The sequence below is a fragment of the Bacillus rossius genome, chromosome 1 (assembly GCF_032445375.1).
Source record: "Bacillus rossius redtenbacheri isolate Brsri chromosome 1, Brsri_v3, whole genome shotgun sequence".
In the NCBI taxonomy this organism is placed as follows: domain Eukaryota; kingdom Metazoa; phylum Arthropoda; class Insecta; order Phasmatodea; family Bacillidae; genus Bacillus; species Bacillus rossius.
In genome coordinates this window covers 44,878,459-44,898,662 of record NC_086330.1, presented here as the reverse complement: position 1 = coordinate 44,898,662, position 20,204 = coordinate 44,878,459, and the positions used below count along the sequence as shown (strand labels likewise).

Below are 20,204 nucleotides of genomic sequence, written 5' to 3'. Positions count from 1 at the left end.
AATTATTAAGGCGATGAAAGCCCACTATGCAAGTAGACGGACGACCAGCATAATCATGGATCTAGATCTGGGGCGGGAGATTAAAAATTGGAGCGTATTAAAGGCGATGCACGAAATCCGTACAGCAAGGGACAAAGTCACGTACGACACGATACGAAATTGCTTTCGCCATTCCCGCTTTGTTGTCGGCGAAGCCCCGCCCTTCCTCCGCCAGTTGCTGCTGATGAAGATGCAGATGACCCTGATGTCGCCATGCCTAATCTGGCCCGTGAGATCCAGCCAGGACCGTACAACGAGCCTCAGCCAGGGCTGTCACGCGAACCCAAGCCGCACGCCTCCCCATGTTTTAACATCATTTCACTATGTGACGAGGGAAGGTGGAAGGAAATTGCTCCAGACTGTAATTTTGAAGATTATGTTTGTGCTGCCGACGGGGTTGCAGTCTGGGGCGAACGCAACGACGACGACTTCGACCGACACGAGTCAACTGATGAGGGGGAGGAAAGTGAAGAGGAAACAGAAATGCTGAAGCCATCAAGGGAGGCATGCCTTAATGCGCTGCAAATTTTTGAAGACCTAGTAAACAATGACCCCAATTCCACCCCGGAATTGGTGGGTCATCTAGAGTTTTTCAAAAATATGTAGCACAGAAGGTAGTATACAAAAAGAAGCAGACCTCCATCAGGGACATTTTTGTTTAAAGTTTTAACTGTTCGTGTGCAGCAAACACAATACAGGTCACGGCATAGCGCCTACGTACTGTGGGCATTCGTGCCAGCTTAAAACTCACAAAAAATATGGATTTTCAATAATTGGGGGGACGGGGGTCATTGAAAATTGGTACATCAGATTTAACGAAACATTGATTTAGAGTAAACATTTTCGGTAACCATAGCACTTCGTTAAATCGGGGCTATACTGTAGTAATATTTGTGCAAATAAGGTTTTATGTGAATTATAAATTACATGAGTAATATATATTCTTTGGTGCTGTGAGGAGGAATCGTACCATGTATATCTTTCAGAATTAACGTAAAATTGGGAATTAGAATTGGAATCAAACTTGGAATCAAGGGAAACTGTGGAATCAAAATCGAAGAACGTGGGAATCAACCCATCCCTCGTCAATATAACAAGAAAGTTAAATGAAAGTTGCAGTTAAAGCATGCGCAAGCCTTCAAATGTAAATTTTACATCAATAAACCAACCCATTGGTGAATATTAGTAAACTATTAGTAAACTGGCATGCTTTGTCTCACATTCCCTTACGAACTGAGGACAGCAGGTCTTAAGTATCCTTTGGCTTGCACTTTCCAAAATTACGTTTGGTGTTGGTTTTCAAATCTTTTGCTGCAATGCTTGCTCGGCTCGCAGCGGCCCAGCTTCGGGCTGGTTATTTTATTTTATTTATTTATTTGTATTTGTGACATGCCCACCGACAGCTGAAACACTTTTATGGTGGGCACGAAAAAAAACAAAAAAAAAACTAAAATACAAAATACATAAAACACAAAAAAAAAAAAAAAAGCTTATAACAACACAGAAACACAAATACATAAACAAGACAAACAAAGATATAGAAATAAGAACAATAACAACTAGGTCTGCTGGTTGTCGTGTTCACTCACAGGCAGCACGTACGTACAATGTTGTTTACGCTGCACGGTTATGCGCAGAGGCTCAAGGTGACAGGACCAACACGACCCTCGACGTGCCGGCGACGTGCGGGCACCGGAGGGGGGGGAAGGGGGGGGGAACCCACCTATGATCATGACCTCGTCCTGCAGGTCCTTGAGGGGCCACGTCTGCACGTCGCGCCTGGACGTGATCTTGCCGCTCCTCAGCTCGCGCAGGTACAGCTCCGTGCAGGACTGCTCCCTGATGGCGCGCTCCAGCTCGTGCTTGTTGCCGCCGGACAGGCTTGCGCGCGACACCGTCGCCAGCCTCATGTCGTTCTTCACCTGAGCACATCGCACCGGACGGAATTAAAACCAACATGTGTTAAAAAAAAATTGAGGAAAATAATTCCCACAATGAAATAAAAAGAGCACACATACGTTTCTATGTTGCAGTTTTATAAGCTTAAGGCAAATTCAACACTATACATTTCTTCCATTTGTTCTGTAACAAAAATCTGCAAAAAAAATTTTTTTACCAAGCATTTGGTAAATGACGAAAAATGAAAAAATCACAGAAATGTTTGTAAACTTTTATCACTTGCGTGACTTTTTACACCCATTCAATAAGACTTAGAAATTATCTCTGTTGAAAATATTTGTGAAAACAAATGCGAGAGAGGTATTTATGTCAAATTTACAAAAGTAGTAGTACGTAACAGTAATGATGTGAGGAAAAAAAAATGGTGCATGAGATTCAACCTTAAAGATGACAAGAGGGGATGAGATAAAAACGGAACACTCGATTAAATAATTCAGTGGGCAAACAGGATCACCCTGGAGAAAAAAAATATTTACCCTGCTTGGAATCCATCAACGATTGTCATACTAGCAGAAAAATTACGTGACCACTCGACCAACGTGTCCTTCAAGAATTTAGAATCTGTAATTTTTCCATAAAGTAGAAAATTTGCCGATTTGTTACAACTGTAATTTTATTATTATTATTATTATTATTATTTGCTGTAACCTTAATGTCCACTTGATCTCACTACATGTACTGCCTGTCAACAGAGTATACTTCACCATTCACTTCAAATTATCTATGTAATTAAGAAAATATGTACATCATGTCATAATAAAACTGACTGTTACACAGTAATGATACATCAATCGTTTATTACTTTGATATAATGTATTTATACTCGCCAGATACTTGTGTTGAGAAAAACTAATTTTAATTTGGCTATATGGTTATACTTTAAGGCAACAAAATTGATTGTTCACATCCTTAACACACACTATTAAAATTCATGAAATGTAACCCAAAATGAAAAGGGCACAGCGCTGCACCACTTTGCAACTAATTAACGCAATTTTAATTATGGCACTAGAAGAATTATTAATACATTAACTCAACACTGTCTTCCTTTCCAGTGTTTTAAGTTAATGTGCTGACGACGAACAAAGTCGCCCACAGACAGGGGGCGCATGCGCCATTGGTACCAACACAGACGCGCATAAGCACCAATGCAAACCACAAGGCCCAAGCCTCAAATCCTAGCATGTTTGAAACTCTCTGCCTCGACTATCTCTTCTTCCTGGACCTTCTTCTCATCCTGTACTGAACATGCCTGCTTAATGCTAGCAATAATTAACCAAGCACGTCTGAACCCAGGGTTTTCCCTGTGTCTATGCAGGTTTTAAATGGGACCAACTAAACTAGTTATAGTATAAAGTTTAAGATAAGGGAGTTAGTCATGGCATCAATTGCTGCCATGGCTGGCCAATCCCCGAACAAAGCACATGATGCACCCTACCCTTTCTACATGGCGAACATGATTAGGCTTAAAGGCTTCAGCTTGGGATGCACCTTGACTTATCTAACCCAGACACAAATACACTTTTTAGTTAGGTTAGGAAAAATAAAAATAAAAATTAGCTCAAAAACACTAAATTAATGACTCTGTGGTCATAAATGTGAAATTTTCAGGGTGTTGGGACACAATGAAAATTAGAAATAATTCCCAAGATTCAGAAAAACCTTAGTAATTCCTCGCAATCCAAATTAATCAGTGTCTGCAAATACTGTTTCGTGAATTTGAATTAAATCTTAAGATTTTTCACAAATATAAAACATTTTTTCATAAAATTCAAACATTATAGTGAAAATATGATTTCACACTTTAAAGGAGGCCAAGGAAAAATGATGCATAATGCAGTAAAAAAGAGAGAGAATTACATAATCATTTCACAGATTATTTGCTATTGTTACATGTATGTATTTCAGAAAACCAATAAAAATTTCTAAATAAATGACCGTATGCATGTTACTCTTTTCCATTAAAATTTTTTTACGAATGAGTCAAATTTACTGTGTTCGAAATAAATTTGATTAAAATATTGAATCAAATATCAAATTATTCAGTTTGAACTCAAAATTTTTCAGTGCTCACAAACCCCTACAAATTAGTTGCAAAAAGCATGCAAATACTCTCACAGCTTTGGAATGAGTAAGGTTCTCACCATGAAAGGCCTAAAGCTTCGCCTTGTGTTCTGCTGTGCCTCCATCTGCTTTGGTTCGGATTTCTTAGGAACGAAGAAACTGGTAAATGCAGCTGCTTCCTTCTCTTTCTTCCTTTTGACTTCTTCTTCGGCCTGCTCTTTTAGCTTCTTCTCTTGCATTTTCTGCTCCTCGCGTTTCCGCCTCTCCTCCTCTTTCGCCTTCCTTTCCTCCTCCTTGGTTCTCCTCTCCTCCTCTTTAGCTTTTCTTTCCTCATTCTTCAACCTAAAAATCAATTCAAATATTAAACCTAATTTTATACCTACATACTGAAGAAAAAAAATTGATAAACTGTTTTTGAAATAGCAGCACGAGGATAAAATAAATTAAATGCACGAATATGATGTGAGCAAGAACCAAAACTTCAAAACATTTACAATGAAATTATTAAATAGTACCTAATTCACTTTTAATTACACACTTCTTTCAAATGCCTACAACATGTTTTACATTTAACAGCTTTTGTAAGCCTATATGAATCTAAAATTTTTAGTTTAAATTGTGTAGAAATATTTATGTCCAAATATGTTTTCTTGAATAAAAATTTAAATGAAAATAATATTAGCAATGAAATTAAATTTTACTTTTGGTGATAGTTCAAATGTAAGATTTTTACACTTAATTGTAAATGATTTCATGAGACATCAATGTTTACACCATATTTTCCAGTCTAAAAAGTAAAACACAATTATATAATAAATCATTTCCCAAGCCTTCTAAAATACACTCACAAAGATTTAGATCCGTGCTGTGGAGGCCAAGGTGATGATCCACCTCTGATATGGCATTCCACATAACAAGGATCCAGTGAACATAACAGTGCATGGTAACGGCTCTAGCAATGAACAGAAGCATTTCCTTAACATGTTACTAGAGTTTCTACCCCCTATAAATTGCCTGTAAATGGACCCACAGTTTTGACGTGTATTTTAGATATCCGTGTAATACACTGTGATTGCCATTAAAGATGCAGAGGACAGGTTAATTGTTAACGTTTGATTAAGTTTCATAAATTTACCATTTCTATGTATTCTGCATTTTTTCCTTCTTAAAAGTGGTGCTGTAAATAAAACACTCTAATACATGAGTTTGAAAATGTTAACATGTTATTTCCACAAAGAAGATCTTTGTTCAATATACAGGCATCCCCATAAATTAACTTCACCATGACAAACATATGGACTCACTCAAGCTCAGCTAATCTCTTCTTTTCCTTTTCTTCTCTTTCCTTCTTTTTCTGTTCTTCCTTCTCTTCCTTCTCCTTTCTTTGCTGTTCCCTCTTTTGCTCTATTTGCTTCCGTTTTTCCTCTCTTTCTTCTGCTCTCCTTTTTTCACGCTCCTAAAAAAAATTACATAATATTACTAAACAGTTTAAATAATAACAAAAAAAATAATTCAGCATACACATATCAGGATGCATGTGAAAAAAGGCTACATCATAGAAATATTACTGACTAGAATAAATGAATGAATGCATTAATGAATGAATGCATTAATGAAAGAATGGTAGTTTGAATTCTCAAAAATATCAAACAAAATTGGTTTCCCTAATGCTGCATACACAAAAAAGAAGAATTAGAATGCAGAACTAACATATATTTTGCTATAGACTATACATTTGTAAGCAATGGAACTTTTGCTTAAGAGAAATATAATTATGTTGGAATCGCCAAATGCATACATACCTGCTTCTGCCGGGCCTTTTCTTCTTTCTTTTTTTCTGACTCCAGCTGTTTCTGAACTTGTCTTGGAGTCCTTTTACTCATATTGGCTACTCTCGGGCTGGGCGTCTTCTTTAATGGTGTCTTATGCGTTTCAGACAGGTCATTTTTTTCAATTTTAGAGTCTTTCTCAGAAGACTCAGAAGATTTCTGTGCCTTTTCTCTGCCGGAAGACTTTCGCGTTTTTCCATTAACCGGTGACTTACACGTTTCTTCTTTGACAGGTGATTTGTGCATTTCTGCTTCACTAGGAGATTTTTGTGCTGTTGCTTCTCCTTCGCTATCAAGATCTTCACTTTCATCACTCTCGGTTTCAGAAGATTCTGACAACACAATGTTGTCATCGTCGTCATCTTGGGACAACTTACCTGTGACCGCAGCACTGTAAAGTTTAATGGCTGCAGATTTCGTGCTAGTATTTTTCTTAAGAAGTTTGCCATTTTCCACAACTGTGCTAGCAACCGATTCAAGCCTCGAGGCAACTTTTCCTGCAGCACTTTTTGATGTACTTTCATTCCCATCATGCTCTGCAGTTTGCGAATCACCAATAGGCTTGGCAACTGGCGTCAGATATTTCTTCTTTGATTCGTTACCTTTCCTGCTACTTTGTCTCTTACTTGAGCTAGGAGAATTATTTGGACCCCGCAATGAAACCCTCTTACTAACGCTAGAACTACGAACATTCCTCTCATCCGGCACTTCAGCGACACAAGCATCGCTCTCAGAGTCGCTGAGGCAAATTACATCACACAAGTTTTCAGTCTTGTCCTCTGTTTCAGTTTCACATTTCTTGGGCTCAATTGAGCAACGTGCAACGGGTGATGTAGCGCTGGCTTTCTTCTTGTTTTCCAATTTACCGGCACACTCCACGGGCTTTGCAGGGTCGTGAACATTCTCTTTCGACTCTCGCTTCTTGTTTGTGCAAGAACGCATAACCTTCACCTTCACCTTGACATCTTCCGAGCTTTCGCTGAGTTTGCGCTTCTTTTTAACTAACTTGCACAAAGGTGAAGGCGTTGAGCCAGCCGGACTGGCCGCCAGTACTTGAAACGGCAAGCGAGCTGGAAATCAACAAGTGGCATATTAATGGAACCACTTCAATTTCTTGAAAACACAAAACCAACAAACACTGCGGGATTGGAATACTTTGCAACCTGATTCAGAACCTCCCAGCCCTTCAAATCATAATTGTTTGGGCACCCTACTAAATAAAATGTGTAACTTATTAAATATTACTGTCATGTAATGACTCAGTAATCAGGTTCAACTCTAGATGTTAATTTTTTAGAAACCTTTAAACTAAGCAAATTCTTTTAGTGCCAGGCTATGTTTAACACACAGTGAAACTTCTGTGACTTTTGTTTTTGGCGTTATGGTTTGATATTACAAGATTTCAAGCGAGAAACAAAGGGCTGAATGTTGAGCAGCCAAATCCTGCACAACTGAGCGAAAAAAGAAATATGTAATTTATTTTTCTACAGCCAACCAATGAGGAAAAAAAAAAAAAAAAACACTTTTATGAATAAATTACTGAAATTTTAACACAGGGGAGTTAATAGGTTTTAATGTTGTGAAAACATGAATGATGTATAAAGACAAGGTTCTAGTGAAAATTAACTATTAACTATACAGAGACTGAACTATCACTTCCAGTCGAGTGTCAGAACAGCACACAGTAAATTCTAGCAATAAAATTTCCCACAGAGTTTAAGTACCAAACTCTAAAAACTTCTAAGTCCTGATCAGTGATAATATTTTAATTTCTCCAAGACTAGAAAATCATGCATAATTTATGATCATCTTCACTGATACTACTTCACTATTGCTGCAACCATCTACTCATGCCTACCTTTAATGCTTTAAAATAGTTCAGCTTATCACTCTGCTCTTTGTAAACTTCCACCACCTATTATGTGAAATTATTCCCAATATTCATGAAAAGTGTGTGGTTAAAACCAGAAAGCAAAAAATGGAGTTAAAAACACACAACTGTGATATACCACATTATCAAGAAATGACAGAACAACTGAGTACTCTCAAGCATTGGCCCCAGAGATGTATGCAAAATATTTTCAATGAATGATATACATAATGTGAGTCAACATTACATAAATTATTTTTACGGCAAGATTTTGAAATATCAACATGATGCCAGAAAAAAGTGAATAATTCTATCACAAGATTACGTAGCTGATGATAAAATAGCAGAACATGGTAAAGAAACACATACCATGTTGTAAAGATACATAGTACTACTGACCATACTGATAAACAGACAAGTGACACGGATTATAAAGCAATCACCAATCAGATAGAATGTGACTAAGTTAGCTCTTTATAGAGTTATAGAAATACCTACTTGAATGAAAATAAATTAGCAAAGTAGGTATTGTAAAAACAATTAGAAACAAGGACCAAGGAAATATTTTTACAAACAGCAAGGTATTTCATGAGAATGGCCGGGATGAGAGATGCAGAAGAAAGGACTATAAATTAAATAGAAGAGGAGACAAGCAGATTTATAGATCAAGAACATAGGGATAGATTCAGAGGCAAAGAAAACAGGTGAAAACAAACAGTGAATAAAAGAATCTTGTGGAGTGATACACAATAGATGATGACACAAGAATTGAGTAACCATAGTAGGCACACTACATATTCTATGTGTCTACATGTACGTGGTGAACAAAATTCAAAATTTTTTAGGACCTTTTAATACAATTCTTAGAAACTTTTTCGTATCAAAGGTCATCTTCTAAATAAAATAATCAAATATGAGATGGATCTACTATTCACAGGAACGGCTCATATTATTACGTGTGTACAGAAATCGCCATAGAACCATAGATTATTCACACATTAATCAATAAATTCACTTTACCTTGCTTCAGTTTCTTGGCTGGTGGTGTGACTTGCACTGTACAGGCTGAATGTCCTATCACAACAAACAAATCACACTTAAATGAATACATTCAGAGATACATGCCTATACGCTATACATTATTATATAATGGCTGGACAGGTAAGGGTATGCTGCAAATTCCCCAATTTCACTCTTCCTTAAAAGTCAATGTCAAACGTTTTAAATAAAAAAAACTTATCCCAACAAGATTTTATGGTTTTATTTTTAGTTTAATTTCATTTTTTACAACTGAGGATTACGGTGTAATTGTTTTAAATTTTATAAAAAGTGGTTTGTAATACTTACTCCATCAAAATAGGGGTAGATAAAATTTACATGCTGCACTTTTAGTGTAAAATAATATTTAATAGATTAGTCTGAAACAGATACATTCAGAATAAAAATAAATAAGCAATCATGTATGGTTTGAATTTGATCCAATAGGAAATACACAGTAAAAAAATTTAATTAATTATTCTGATCCATGCACTTTAGAAGAATATTTGTCAGGAAATGATGACATTACTTCAATTGCAAAAAAATTAAAACATTCCTTTTTTTAAATTTGAGTCAGGGTTTGATTAAATGCTACTTAATTTTTATGATATAATGTGCATACAGTGCTATATGGTGTATTAACGTGTATTTTGGTGTTTTGCAGTGTTTTGACAAGTTTTGTTTTATCGCAATACACCATATCATCTTGTCCCTACTTATTGCCATACATGATTATGACACAAATACAATACTCTACTGACCTTAAGTACCTACATTACTTACAGGCAACAACGAAATTATAAAAATCACTACATAATCCTCTAAAGACGTTCCAGGAAAAAAAAAATGTTTTCCTGGATTAAAAAGCTTTAATACTATTACACTCCACGAGAACATGAGTATTACTGCCATTTAAAACAAGTTCATAAGTAGCTAAGCACCTAATTTCAGTTTTCAGCTAAGTACAAACTATTTATCCTTATCCACCCATCCTGGATACAGAAATAAAATTAAAATGGCTTTGTATTGAACTAATTCTATACTCACCATTAAGGAAAATAACTGTTCTTAAAGCAAGCACGAGGTTTCACATAGAACACACTTTAGTGACCCAGAACAATGACAATTCTGACTTATTTTATAAACTTTCACAAAATTTTTAGGTAAGAATTGTTTTATATAATGATAAAGGTAAGGTTTTACAATGTAAGCTGCAGATCATTTGCCTATGCTACTGATATGATATAGGCTTAATACTCACGTTTCAACAGTTAAAGCATTGTTAATTTTTTTAGTTTTGATGAAAAATAATGTTTTATTGTAACACGTACAGTAACTAATGTTACGAGCAATTAAAAAAAAATTATTATTTAGGATTTATTTACTTTCATTTATATGCATTGTTCAGGTACGTAATTTGAAATTTAGGGTTTTATTCATCTTAATTTTCTAAAAACATACAAAATTATTAATTTTTTTTGTTTGTCAGCTGAATTTATATCTATGGACAAATAAGTTATGTTATTTTACACAAATTTTTAACTTTGTTTCAAAAATTACGAGTTTCTAGCATTTTCAATATACAGAAGCAGTGTGATAAAAACAGCATGTGTTGGTATAGTTGGCCCTGGTGGTGAGAGTGGGTCAACTATGCAGTTCACTCACATTGAATGTGTTTCACAATAGCAAAGTGTGGTGAGCTTCGACGGATGTGACTTGCGTTGAGAGCGTGGCACAAACAATTAACACTGCATTCATCACAAGTCACATGCAAATGGATAGTAACAATAAAGCTGGACTCACAATCATCCGTCTCGTCCGTCCGTCAACGAGCCAAGCGATTCATAATGATTCGCACGGCCGTCAAATACTTTTCTATTTTAATGCTGCCAACAGACTATAAATCTTAAATAATGGTAAATATTTATATTGCATCGATATATTATATTGACGATCATTACAGTTAAAACTTAATAAATCATTAAGTTAAATTTTTTTCGCTGATATTTAAAAAAAAAAAATATTTTCAGTTATTACAATAGGCTATGTTTACGTAAATAACATTTAATGGAAGCAACTAAACATATTAATATGCTTCAAAACCTTTTGAGATAGGAAAGGTTGCCGGCAATTGGTATTTTGCTAACATTTTGGAGCTTATTTCATCCGCCCGTCGAAAGTTAAAGCTTGGTAAGGTTTTAATAGACGGATGGAATTTTCCGACCTATCTGATTGACTGCAGGTCACATGACAGACAGGTGACGGATGGATGAGACGGATGTTTATGAGTCCAGCTTAACTTTTCACTTCAGATATGAAAATATCTTAGTTTAGCTGACAGATGAATTTAATCTCAAAAATTTTCCACAACAGAATAAATGACACCACTTAAATACCTCAATCAGCAATTACCAATAATAAATTCATCTCAATGTACATACCTACACAAATAAAAATTGGAGTAGAATGCTGAAAAATTATTGCATAATTATGAAACAAAACTTGTTGTTTTAACTCAGCGAGAGCTAAGGAATAAGTAACGGACCACCCTTTCTATTATTATACTTTCTAATATATTGTTTAATATGGACTAGTACTATCAATGTACGTACCCATACACACCTGAATGTTAGGACCTTCAGAAATATGTCTTAAGAGTATTACGAGATTTCTCTTAATCCTGTTCAACCTTTGTCTTACTGTTAAATGCCAAAAATTTATTAAATTTTTATCTTCTAAAAAATTGCGAAAACCACTTATCTCTGCTTAGAATTTTTGAAAATCTTAGAGAAACCACAGCCTAATTAATCAACTGTGAAGTGGTGATAATATGCCTACTTTGTCATGGAAAGACTGTAAAATAAACTACTTTCAGTGCTATTAAAAAAATGCACTCATTTGTGATATGTCATATCACATAATTTAGGAGTCTTACACTGAACCAAGATATTTTGTTTTTTCAAATGAAGAAAATTTAGGTCGTTCACAGTCTTAATCAGCACCCCGGCATTAACTCTAAATAAAATAAAAAATTGCCAACAAAATAAATCAACAAGACAGCCACAAACTGTTTATAATATTATACCAGTAATCAGTCATCCTCTCTAGTGTTATTAAATGCAAGTCTCTTAGGGGTAGCTGCAGGCTGAGCCAGCTGGGCCCTGCTCTAGGGCTTGTCTAGTGTTCTGTTAAAAAATATGGACATTAATAGGAAAAGGAAAATTAAATTTTTCTTATCTTGTAATTTAATGTGGTGGTTAATACCTATTTCGGTTCACTATTTTGTATTATAAAAAATTATATTATGATTTTATTGCCACACATGATGACACATTCTACCGGATATTTGATCGTAAGCATTTATAAAACTGATGTGAGAATTATTTACAGGAAAGAATATCAAAAAAATAAATATTGTTTAAAATTTAAGTTCGGGTTGAATCAATAATGTTGTTTGAAAAAGTAAATTTTTTAAATTTTCAGGGGTAGGGGGGGGAGGGGTGTTTCTCCACTGGGATCTAAATAAACTACATTTGTTATTCTCGAAAAACAATTGTATCAATTTTCCTTACCTTCCACAGTCATTTTCTTTGTCTTCATTACTTCCTTACAATCGCTGATTGTTTATAGATTGCATGCAGAATCTAGTAGGCGCTGAAACAAATTAACGTAATCACAGTTAAAACCAAAGGAGATAACTGGATGTTTAGAGAAAAAAAATTTTTTGTAATGGACTGACCACATCCAACAGTACGGACTTATTGGTGTGTTTAAGGTACACTCGACCCGACATACACATGGAAAATTACCATAAACCCACCGATTTGTAGAGACTTTAACTTTCTTAGAAATTTTCCTTCAATTTACTTGAAAATTTTCTTCAAAACAGGAAAAATCATCTAACAAGTTATAGGTACTTTCACAGAAAATCAATTAAATCAATGTTTTTTGAACCAAATAAATAATACATTTGGTTTTTCTTTACCAAAAATAATAGTTCACTTAACATTTGAGATTTGGGTAGGACCCATGCCAGCTTCTACCAACTGACACAAAAAAAAAATTTGTGGTTTAAACAGAATCTAACAATCTACAAAAAATAAATTACTATGTAACATATTTTAGCATATCTTAAATTACATAAATCTATGTTGGTTAGCAGAAATAACGGAAAATTCTCCCACTCCTATCTCTACCAATTAGTCCATGTTCCCTCCCAATTTAATTTACGTTGACTCTAATGCAACTTCTTTCATCTAAACAAAATAAATTATTATTAGAAGGTTTGTAAATATTTTATGATTAGGAGCGGGCATGTGTTATGTTTGTTTATGTTATATTGTGTCTTAAGAGCTCTCTCTCACTTCTGAGCATGTTTGTGTAGTTAGTGGTAGCACTGACATTTCTGAATACCATTGGAAGTTATTGCCGTCAAGTATACAACATGATACCGTGCATTATAAATGATTTTAAATGAGTGAAAATAAATTAGGGGGAATGTATGACTTAATAGAAGTTTTCCAAAAATAAACTACAACTGAGGAACGAACGAAAATACACTATGTAATATTAGTAACAGTGAAAATACTGTACATTGTTGTGAAAATAAATACAAAGACGATAAGGAAACACCTGAAATGAAATGGAATATCTTGATAATAGATATGTGATTAAATAACAATACCATAAATATTTTATAGTTGTATTTTTTGTGATGTTAGATGAAATATTTGTTTTCTTTTGTTAAGTGAATCTTAAATTTCTTAATGGTAGGTAATGTAAAAAGTATCACATCTTTAGGTTATGTTACTTTCGCACTCAAAGAAATAGTAAAAAAATAAAAATTTTGGGGAGACTAGTTCAGCTAGACTTAAAACCATTTTATAAGTTGCATCATAATATGATAGCGATATTGATGAAGTAGTAAACAATATGGGGTGAAGCAATCATAACCTGTAGGTACATTCTTATGGTACAAGTATGGGAATAGAGCATTTTGGATGAGAAGATTCACATAATTATTTTGCACAATATTTTTTTCTTGAGGAAATTACATTACGATACAAAAAATAATTTATCTTCAGTATCATGTTCCATTCTATAATAGGTAGGGCTTTAGGATACTTTACGATACCTGGGACGCTTAGCTAATAGTTGAATGTTAATAAATACAATTATATAAAAACTGTATCACAAACTGTACTAAACAGGGTGGGACTATAGTACAGAAAATTATTCCATAGGTAATAATGTTCGGTAATGTTTTCTAGATTAGAATAGGTAGGACTGCAGTACACAACACGATAACCGAACGTTATTTCTATTAAGAAATGTATTGTGCGCAAAAAAAGCATGTGAATGTTCCCTGCTCATTACCCCCACATGTAGGGGTGGTAATGATGCAAGCACCGTCATGTTGGTGATGACAATATTGATATGTTATCGGGACCTATACTGTTCCCGGTAAATCGTGGCTTTTTAGAAGTAAATTGAAAAGTTAATTAGGTTATGTCAGCTATAATAATATAATTCCCAGAAGCCGCGAGACAAAAACAGATAAAAACTGAGCTGTCATTGGTCAAGGTTAGTAGAGAGAGGTTGTCCCAATCACTTGTGCATCATGTAACTTGCAGCCCTGGGACAGCTTACCACCCCTGTCCGCTCCTATCCATGACTGCAGTTTAGAAGCGTATCTGCTAATAATGTTTTAAAACACAAAGTAAAGTTGTACCAGTTATTGTTGCTAGTTGTGAGGAGTTCGATTATACATAGTGTGTGTGTTATAAAATGTTTTATTACGTAAGTATATTGTACATGTGTAAATGCTTTGTTAAAAACAAACATGCAATATTTTTAGAGTAAAAATTTGGAGTGGATTTGTTTTGTTAGTTTACGATGCTGTTTGAAATTATATTTACACATTATAATACAAGAACACGGTGTAGTGACTGTGTACAATAGATTGGTTAACAGTAAATAATTTACTGAAACAAATAATATAAAACATTGATTCCAGAATGATGAAATTATGTTGATTGTGTGTGTTAAAAACATGTGGATGAGACATGTTCAGTACACTTCACAGACAATAATTACGAGTGAGAGTTGAAAGTTGATTTGTTAAATACTTACACTAAAAAATGTCTCAAACTAAATGCTATATTCTCACTCAAACTTGGAATTAAAACACCCATAGAAATAATAAAAAGTATGTGCTCCGAGCAGACAAAGTTACATGTAAGGGAAACAAAAAAATTTGTATGTAATTGCATTGCAGATTCAAATAAAAATGTAAGATGATGAAACATGTCTTTGTAGTCAGATAGAGCATTTAAATTATCGTTCTAAATATTAAATGGTTGAAATGCTTAGGAAAGAAATCCGGGACCTTGAAAAAAAGTTGTTTCTTGCAGAAAGAAAATTAATTTCAGTTTTGGAATTCATGAAAAAATTCAAAAAACAAAACTTTGATCTTAAAACAAATGAAATAATGCTTCATCATCTATGGATCCACATGTGCAATATTATTTCAGATAGTTCTTCAAAAAATCAGGCGAACATATTACCTGCATTGAAAAGGAGAATAAATTGGTCCAATGAATAAATTGAAGATAAGTGACTCATAATTAATTTGAAAAGAGAAAAAAAGTCTGGCTTTTTTTATAAAAACTTTGAATTTTTTTTTTTAACCACTGAAAAACAATTTTTTTAAATATCAAGATATCTTTGATTTTAGGGCACAGCATGTTAAAGTCATTTGAAAACAAACGGAAGTGATTCTAATGAACAATATATACACATCATACACGTTATTTTTTTAATGAAAGGCAAAAAGTATTCTTACGAACGTTAGCAAGGCGTCACGCGCAGGTGCAGAGCTAGCTGGGCTGATACCACATGCCGCTGTAACATGAGATGTGCCGTGCGCACCTGGGTCACCGCTTCCCCTCCCTCCAGCCCTCCACTCCCCACTCAGCGCTGTTAGTTTGGCATCCGAAACCTGACCGCTGCGGAGGTACGCGAGCCGCCGACACGTGTTTCGAGAGATTTCTGCCGTCTGGTCGCGCGGAATGACACGACTGGCCCCGGCCGCGCTCGTGAGTTCTGGAAATTGCGGCCGATATATATAACGAGGACAGTGGCCTTGGTGTGGGAGTCAGTGAGAGTTCAGTCGGGAGTTCTCCCGCAGTGGAGTTCCGGGGGATACAGCAGCGAAATCCCTGGACGAAGGTTCCAGGGCAGAGAGTTCAGTTCTGGGCGATAGTGTCGCGGGCGCGGCGGAATCCGGAGCTAAATTCCGAGCGAGGCGAAGGAAAGTGCGTCGGCGGCGGCGGAATGCGGCGACGGAGTCCCGAGGTGGAGACCCACGAGGGGTGCTGCGGCGAGAGTTGCGCCAGAGGTACGGCCCAGCGAGGTGTGCGGTGTGTGAAAACAAGTGACTGGGGAAGCAACATTATTTTTAAGTGCAATTGATTATTTGCAATTTTTGAAGATTAATTGTGACTAAGTAGTGGCCATCAATAAAACTGTGTAGTGTAAAAAAAATCTTTAATTGGGCTATCCTTTAAAAACCCGCGGTAAATCGTAACAGTATTTATTAATTCATACATAAGCAGCTATTTAAATCATATAAATAAGCTGACGTAAATGTTATAAGTATGATGCGAATACTTCGTAATTGGTGCCAAAAACACTATCTTTTAAAAAATGCTTATAAAGGAAAACAGAAAACATGCTTGAGAAAACTATTGCATTATTTTTTCAAGGCATACATGTGACACTGAAAAACCTAAACTGAGCCTTATAGCATGTAGTTGTTTTGCAACAGATGATGTGTAGCGGCAGGCAGCGATTGGATTGCAGAGTGCAGATGACATCATAGCAGAGTGTTGGGCTGTCTACATTGTCCTCAAGGGATTGAGGAAATCTCTCTATACTAACAATGGTCATCAGAACCTATCGGCAGCCAAGATCAGATGATGGTCAAATGCTATATAGTAATAATTACAGGTAAATTGCTAGTCTGGGCTATTTCGTAAATAAAATAAAATTATGAATGTGGTGTTATTCAAAACTACAGACCTACCTCTACGTACCCTAAAAAAAGTTTCTCAAATGCTATTGAATTCTGAGAATCTACAGTTCATAGGTATAAATAGATAGCCCTGTGCAGTGATGAGGCCGCCACCATTTTGTTATTTAATACCGTAGCCAAGACTGTTTTTCAACAAGATATATATATATATATATATATATATATATATATATATATATATATATATATATATACACACACACACACACACACACACACACACACACACACACACACACACCTGATCCTGCTTACATGATACTAGATGCAACATGATCCTGTGGTTTTCCAGAGATCATTAGGAATACAACATTGCCGAGGCTGTTTTCTAAAGACAGGGATGTTTAATGTCAGTACAATACGGTGCAAATACAACTGGATGTGTTTCACGTAACAATTGCTCCCGGGGACAATGTTTCCAATCACGTATCCAGTTTACTCATCAAAGATTTAGAATGCATATCTTCAAAAAACCAAAATACTGGCAATTGTATAGTTTCAAATCTCAAACACATTCACCTTGCAGTGGTTTCTCCGCCACTTGCACACGCAACGTCTAGCCTCCTGTCATTCGTTTCTCTGAGCGCGTCTTCCCCTTCCTTGCCAGTTGTAGCGCGGATGCGCAGTGTAGGGGCGAAGCCTGAGAACCCTTGGGTGCTGATCCCTCTGTTTTATTTGGCTATTATTTCTTGTACAGTTTACTTAATTTCTGTCTTAATGTAAATTTTCTCGCAGCCACGTTTCTTTAATTTATAATAGAGTCCGAGGTAGGCATGGCTTAAGTTCTTTCATTGTGAGTAATGTCTTTCATTAGTGCATGGTAATGTAAAAAATAAATGTCTGTGCACCGGTTTATTCTTGTTTTCAGTCATCACTTATAGCAGAAATTTCAGTAAAGTTAATCTTCGTGTGCTGGTGCTAGTGAGTTGTGTCCCTTACTGCCACGTCGTGAGTCTCATGCGCCACGTTCTTGCTTGTTGCTTTGGGTTTTGTATTCCTTCATTTAAATTTAACTTCTATTTTCTACATGAATTGCCTTTCGGGATCGCATACCCTTTTTGCTAGTTTCATTCACGTGTCTGGCTGTAGCATGCAGTATTCTTTATGGCTTGTATTAATTATTTGGCCTTACAGTTTATTTAGGCTGTTTGGTTCTTGCTTAATTCCTTGGCTGTTAAATAATTGCATGCTGTATATTGGGTGCACGCAGTATGACAGCTAGCTTTTCAGTAAAGTCTAACTGGGCTGTGTAGTGTGCAAGCTCTGCGCTGTTGAGTTTTCCCTTACGTGGTTTACCTTGCCACATAGTTTTTTGGGGCATGAATGTCATGTGTATACTCACTTTCAGTAATTTATTGTATATAATTATATAGATTTAATCTTTTGGTCTGTAATCATTTCGGTAAAAAAATTTATGCAGTTGCTTATTTACTGCTATGTTCATTGCATGCTTGAAGGCACGCATTCGCCTGAAGGATGCCATGAGTCCGTTTCCCTGGCACAATAAATTAGAATTGTTTTCCATTTCAGGAAAAAACATAATTTTTTTACCTTAATTTGTGGATCACCAATTTACTTACAAGCTAAGTATCCCTCTGTCTGTCTGAAAACTTTCAGACCCCTCGTCTGTCCGCTTACTGCCCACTGGTTTGCATGCCATGGTTTGGGACTCAAACCAGGGTCAACGCAACCTGGTTACTTTAACTGAATACTTTACCTTTAAAATACAAATGGATATATTAAACAGAACAGTTGCTACCAAGAACAATGTTAATTAAATATTTTTTTTACATATATTCAAAATCAAATAGTTTTTGGTCATTCTACAACTTTGCATTAACACAACCCATCACTCGCTTAAAATTAAAATTTTAATTAAAAAATACAACTGGGTACAGAATAAAGCACAACAATTAAGGTGAATAATATGATGCTACTAACTTGGTATCTTGTCACAAAATGGCCATCACTAAGTAGGTAGGTATAACTTAACTAATATCATGATTTTACAAGTAAAAAAAATAATAATAATTCTGCAAATAACAACATGTATGTAATGATAAATTGACGTAATAACATGATTTTAATAATAAACAGTTCTCCATAAATAGAGTTGGAATTTGTAACGTTGTTTTAGGATTAAATAGAGAAATTTCTGTAGTGTTGAAAAACACATTTTTCGTAGTATTAAGACTTTAATTACAATAAAGCCCTTAAACTAGAAATTCACTTGTGCAAGGAATGTCATTCACATGTAGCAATCAGAAAGTGTCATTGAAATGAATCTACTGATGTCAATGGGCACTTGCATATCATTGCTAAATTTTTATGTTTTACATTGTTTTTAGTGTCAGAATGCATTAAAGCATGGGGGAGTCTTAACATCAGAATGAAGAAGTGTTTAAAGGCTTAAGAATTCAAACAAAACTGTACTCAGGCAAAGTGCTAACATAACAAAATACCAGCTAATGTGTTAAGTTCCACAACTACCAATTGAATTTCTCTACTGTAACACAAAACATGAGCTAATAAGTCTACTATAAGCTATAAAAATTATAAGAACAAAAAAGGAAAAACCAATATTTTGAAAGTAAGAGCTGTCACATTGCCAAACACAGAAACAATGCAAAAATGTATTTACTATCCGAAAATACCGATTCAAGGCTTTAGAAAAATGTGTACTTCAAGAACCTTTTCTCAATATTAGTGAATACGGTGAATATTAAAAGAATGACTTCCTCAGAAAATGTTGAAATCTCTTAACAACTAGGCTAGTCTATTCTCCAGGACTTTCATTCCAAACAATAAGCATCATAACACCTCGCTCTTATCTACACATAAATAAATACCTTTCAAACGCAAATACCACTGTACGATCACAAAATTATAACCCCTACCTAACCAAAAAAACAATATCAATAATATTCACTCCAGTAATCTTAACAAAGATGGTATTAATTAATGTTGCATTAACAGAAATTTAGCGGGAAACTTCGCCGCGGAAAGATAAGTATACACAAAAGGTCTGACAACATAACTTTATTTTCTTTCCGCTTATTGAAACTGAAAACTAACAGCGCTAGTCGTAATTCAGCCCAAAGTTAACATAATGTTTAATGTGTGTTTAGGTTTAAAGAGGGCACTTCTCTAAAACTTGACGCCGTCCCCGCTACCTCTGAGTATTTAGACGTGATTTTGTTCAGTTCGTGATCTCAGGGAAGGTTCGGCCTTGTGGCTAGAGGTAGGGGTCAACGCAGTAGGGCCCCCCGAGCTGTTGAGGCCACTCGGGACGCCTGAATAATAACACAAA

At 35.4% G+C, this 20,204-nt stretch overlaps 1 protein-coding gene across 1 annotated transcript in view; it reads right to left on the bottom strand.

Moving 5' to 3' along the window:
• Positions 1-19,908, bottom strand: part of LOC134535428 (chromatin assembly factor 1 subunit A-like) — a 57,944-nt gene extending 38,036 nt beyond the window's left edge. Inside the window, exons 1-7 of the mRNA XM_063374521.1 lie at positions 19,744-19,908; positions 12,372-12,453; positions 8,782-8,835; positions 5,865-6,961; positions 5,367-5,518; positions 4,143-4,404; positions 1,763-1,961 (exon numbers count right to left, since the gene is read on the bottom strand). Of these exons, the coding sequence (XP_063230591.1) occupies positions 1,763-1,961; positions 4,143-4,404; positions 5,367-5,518; positions 5,865-6,961; positions 8,782-8,835; positions 12,372-12,399 (1,792 nt within the window). The 5' untranslated portion in view covers positions 12,400-12,453; positions 19,744-19,908. The remainder of the gene's footprint in view (positions 1-1,762; positions 1,962-4,142; positions 4,405-5,366; positions 5,519-5,864; positions 6,962-8,781; positions 8,836-12,371; positions 12,454-19,743) is intronic.
• Between the last annotated feature and the right edge of the window lie 296 nt (positions 19,909-20,204).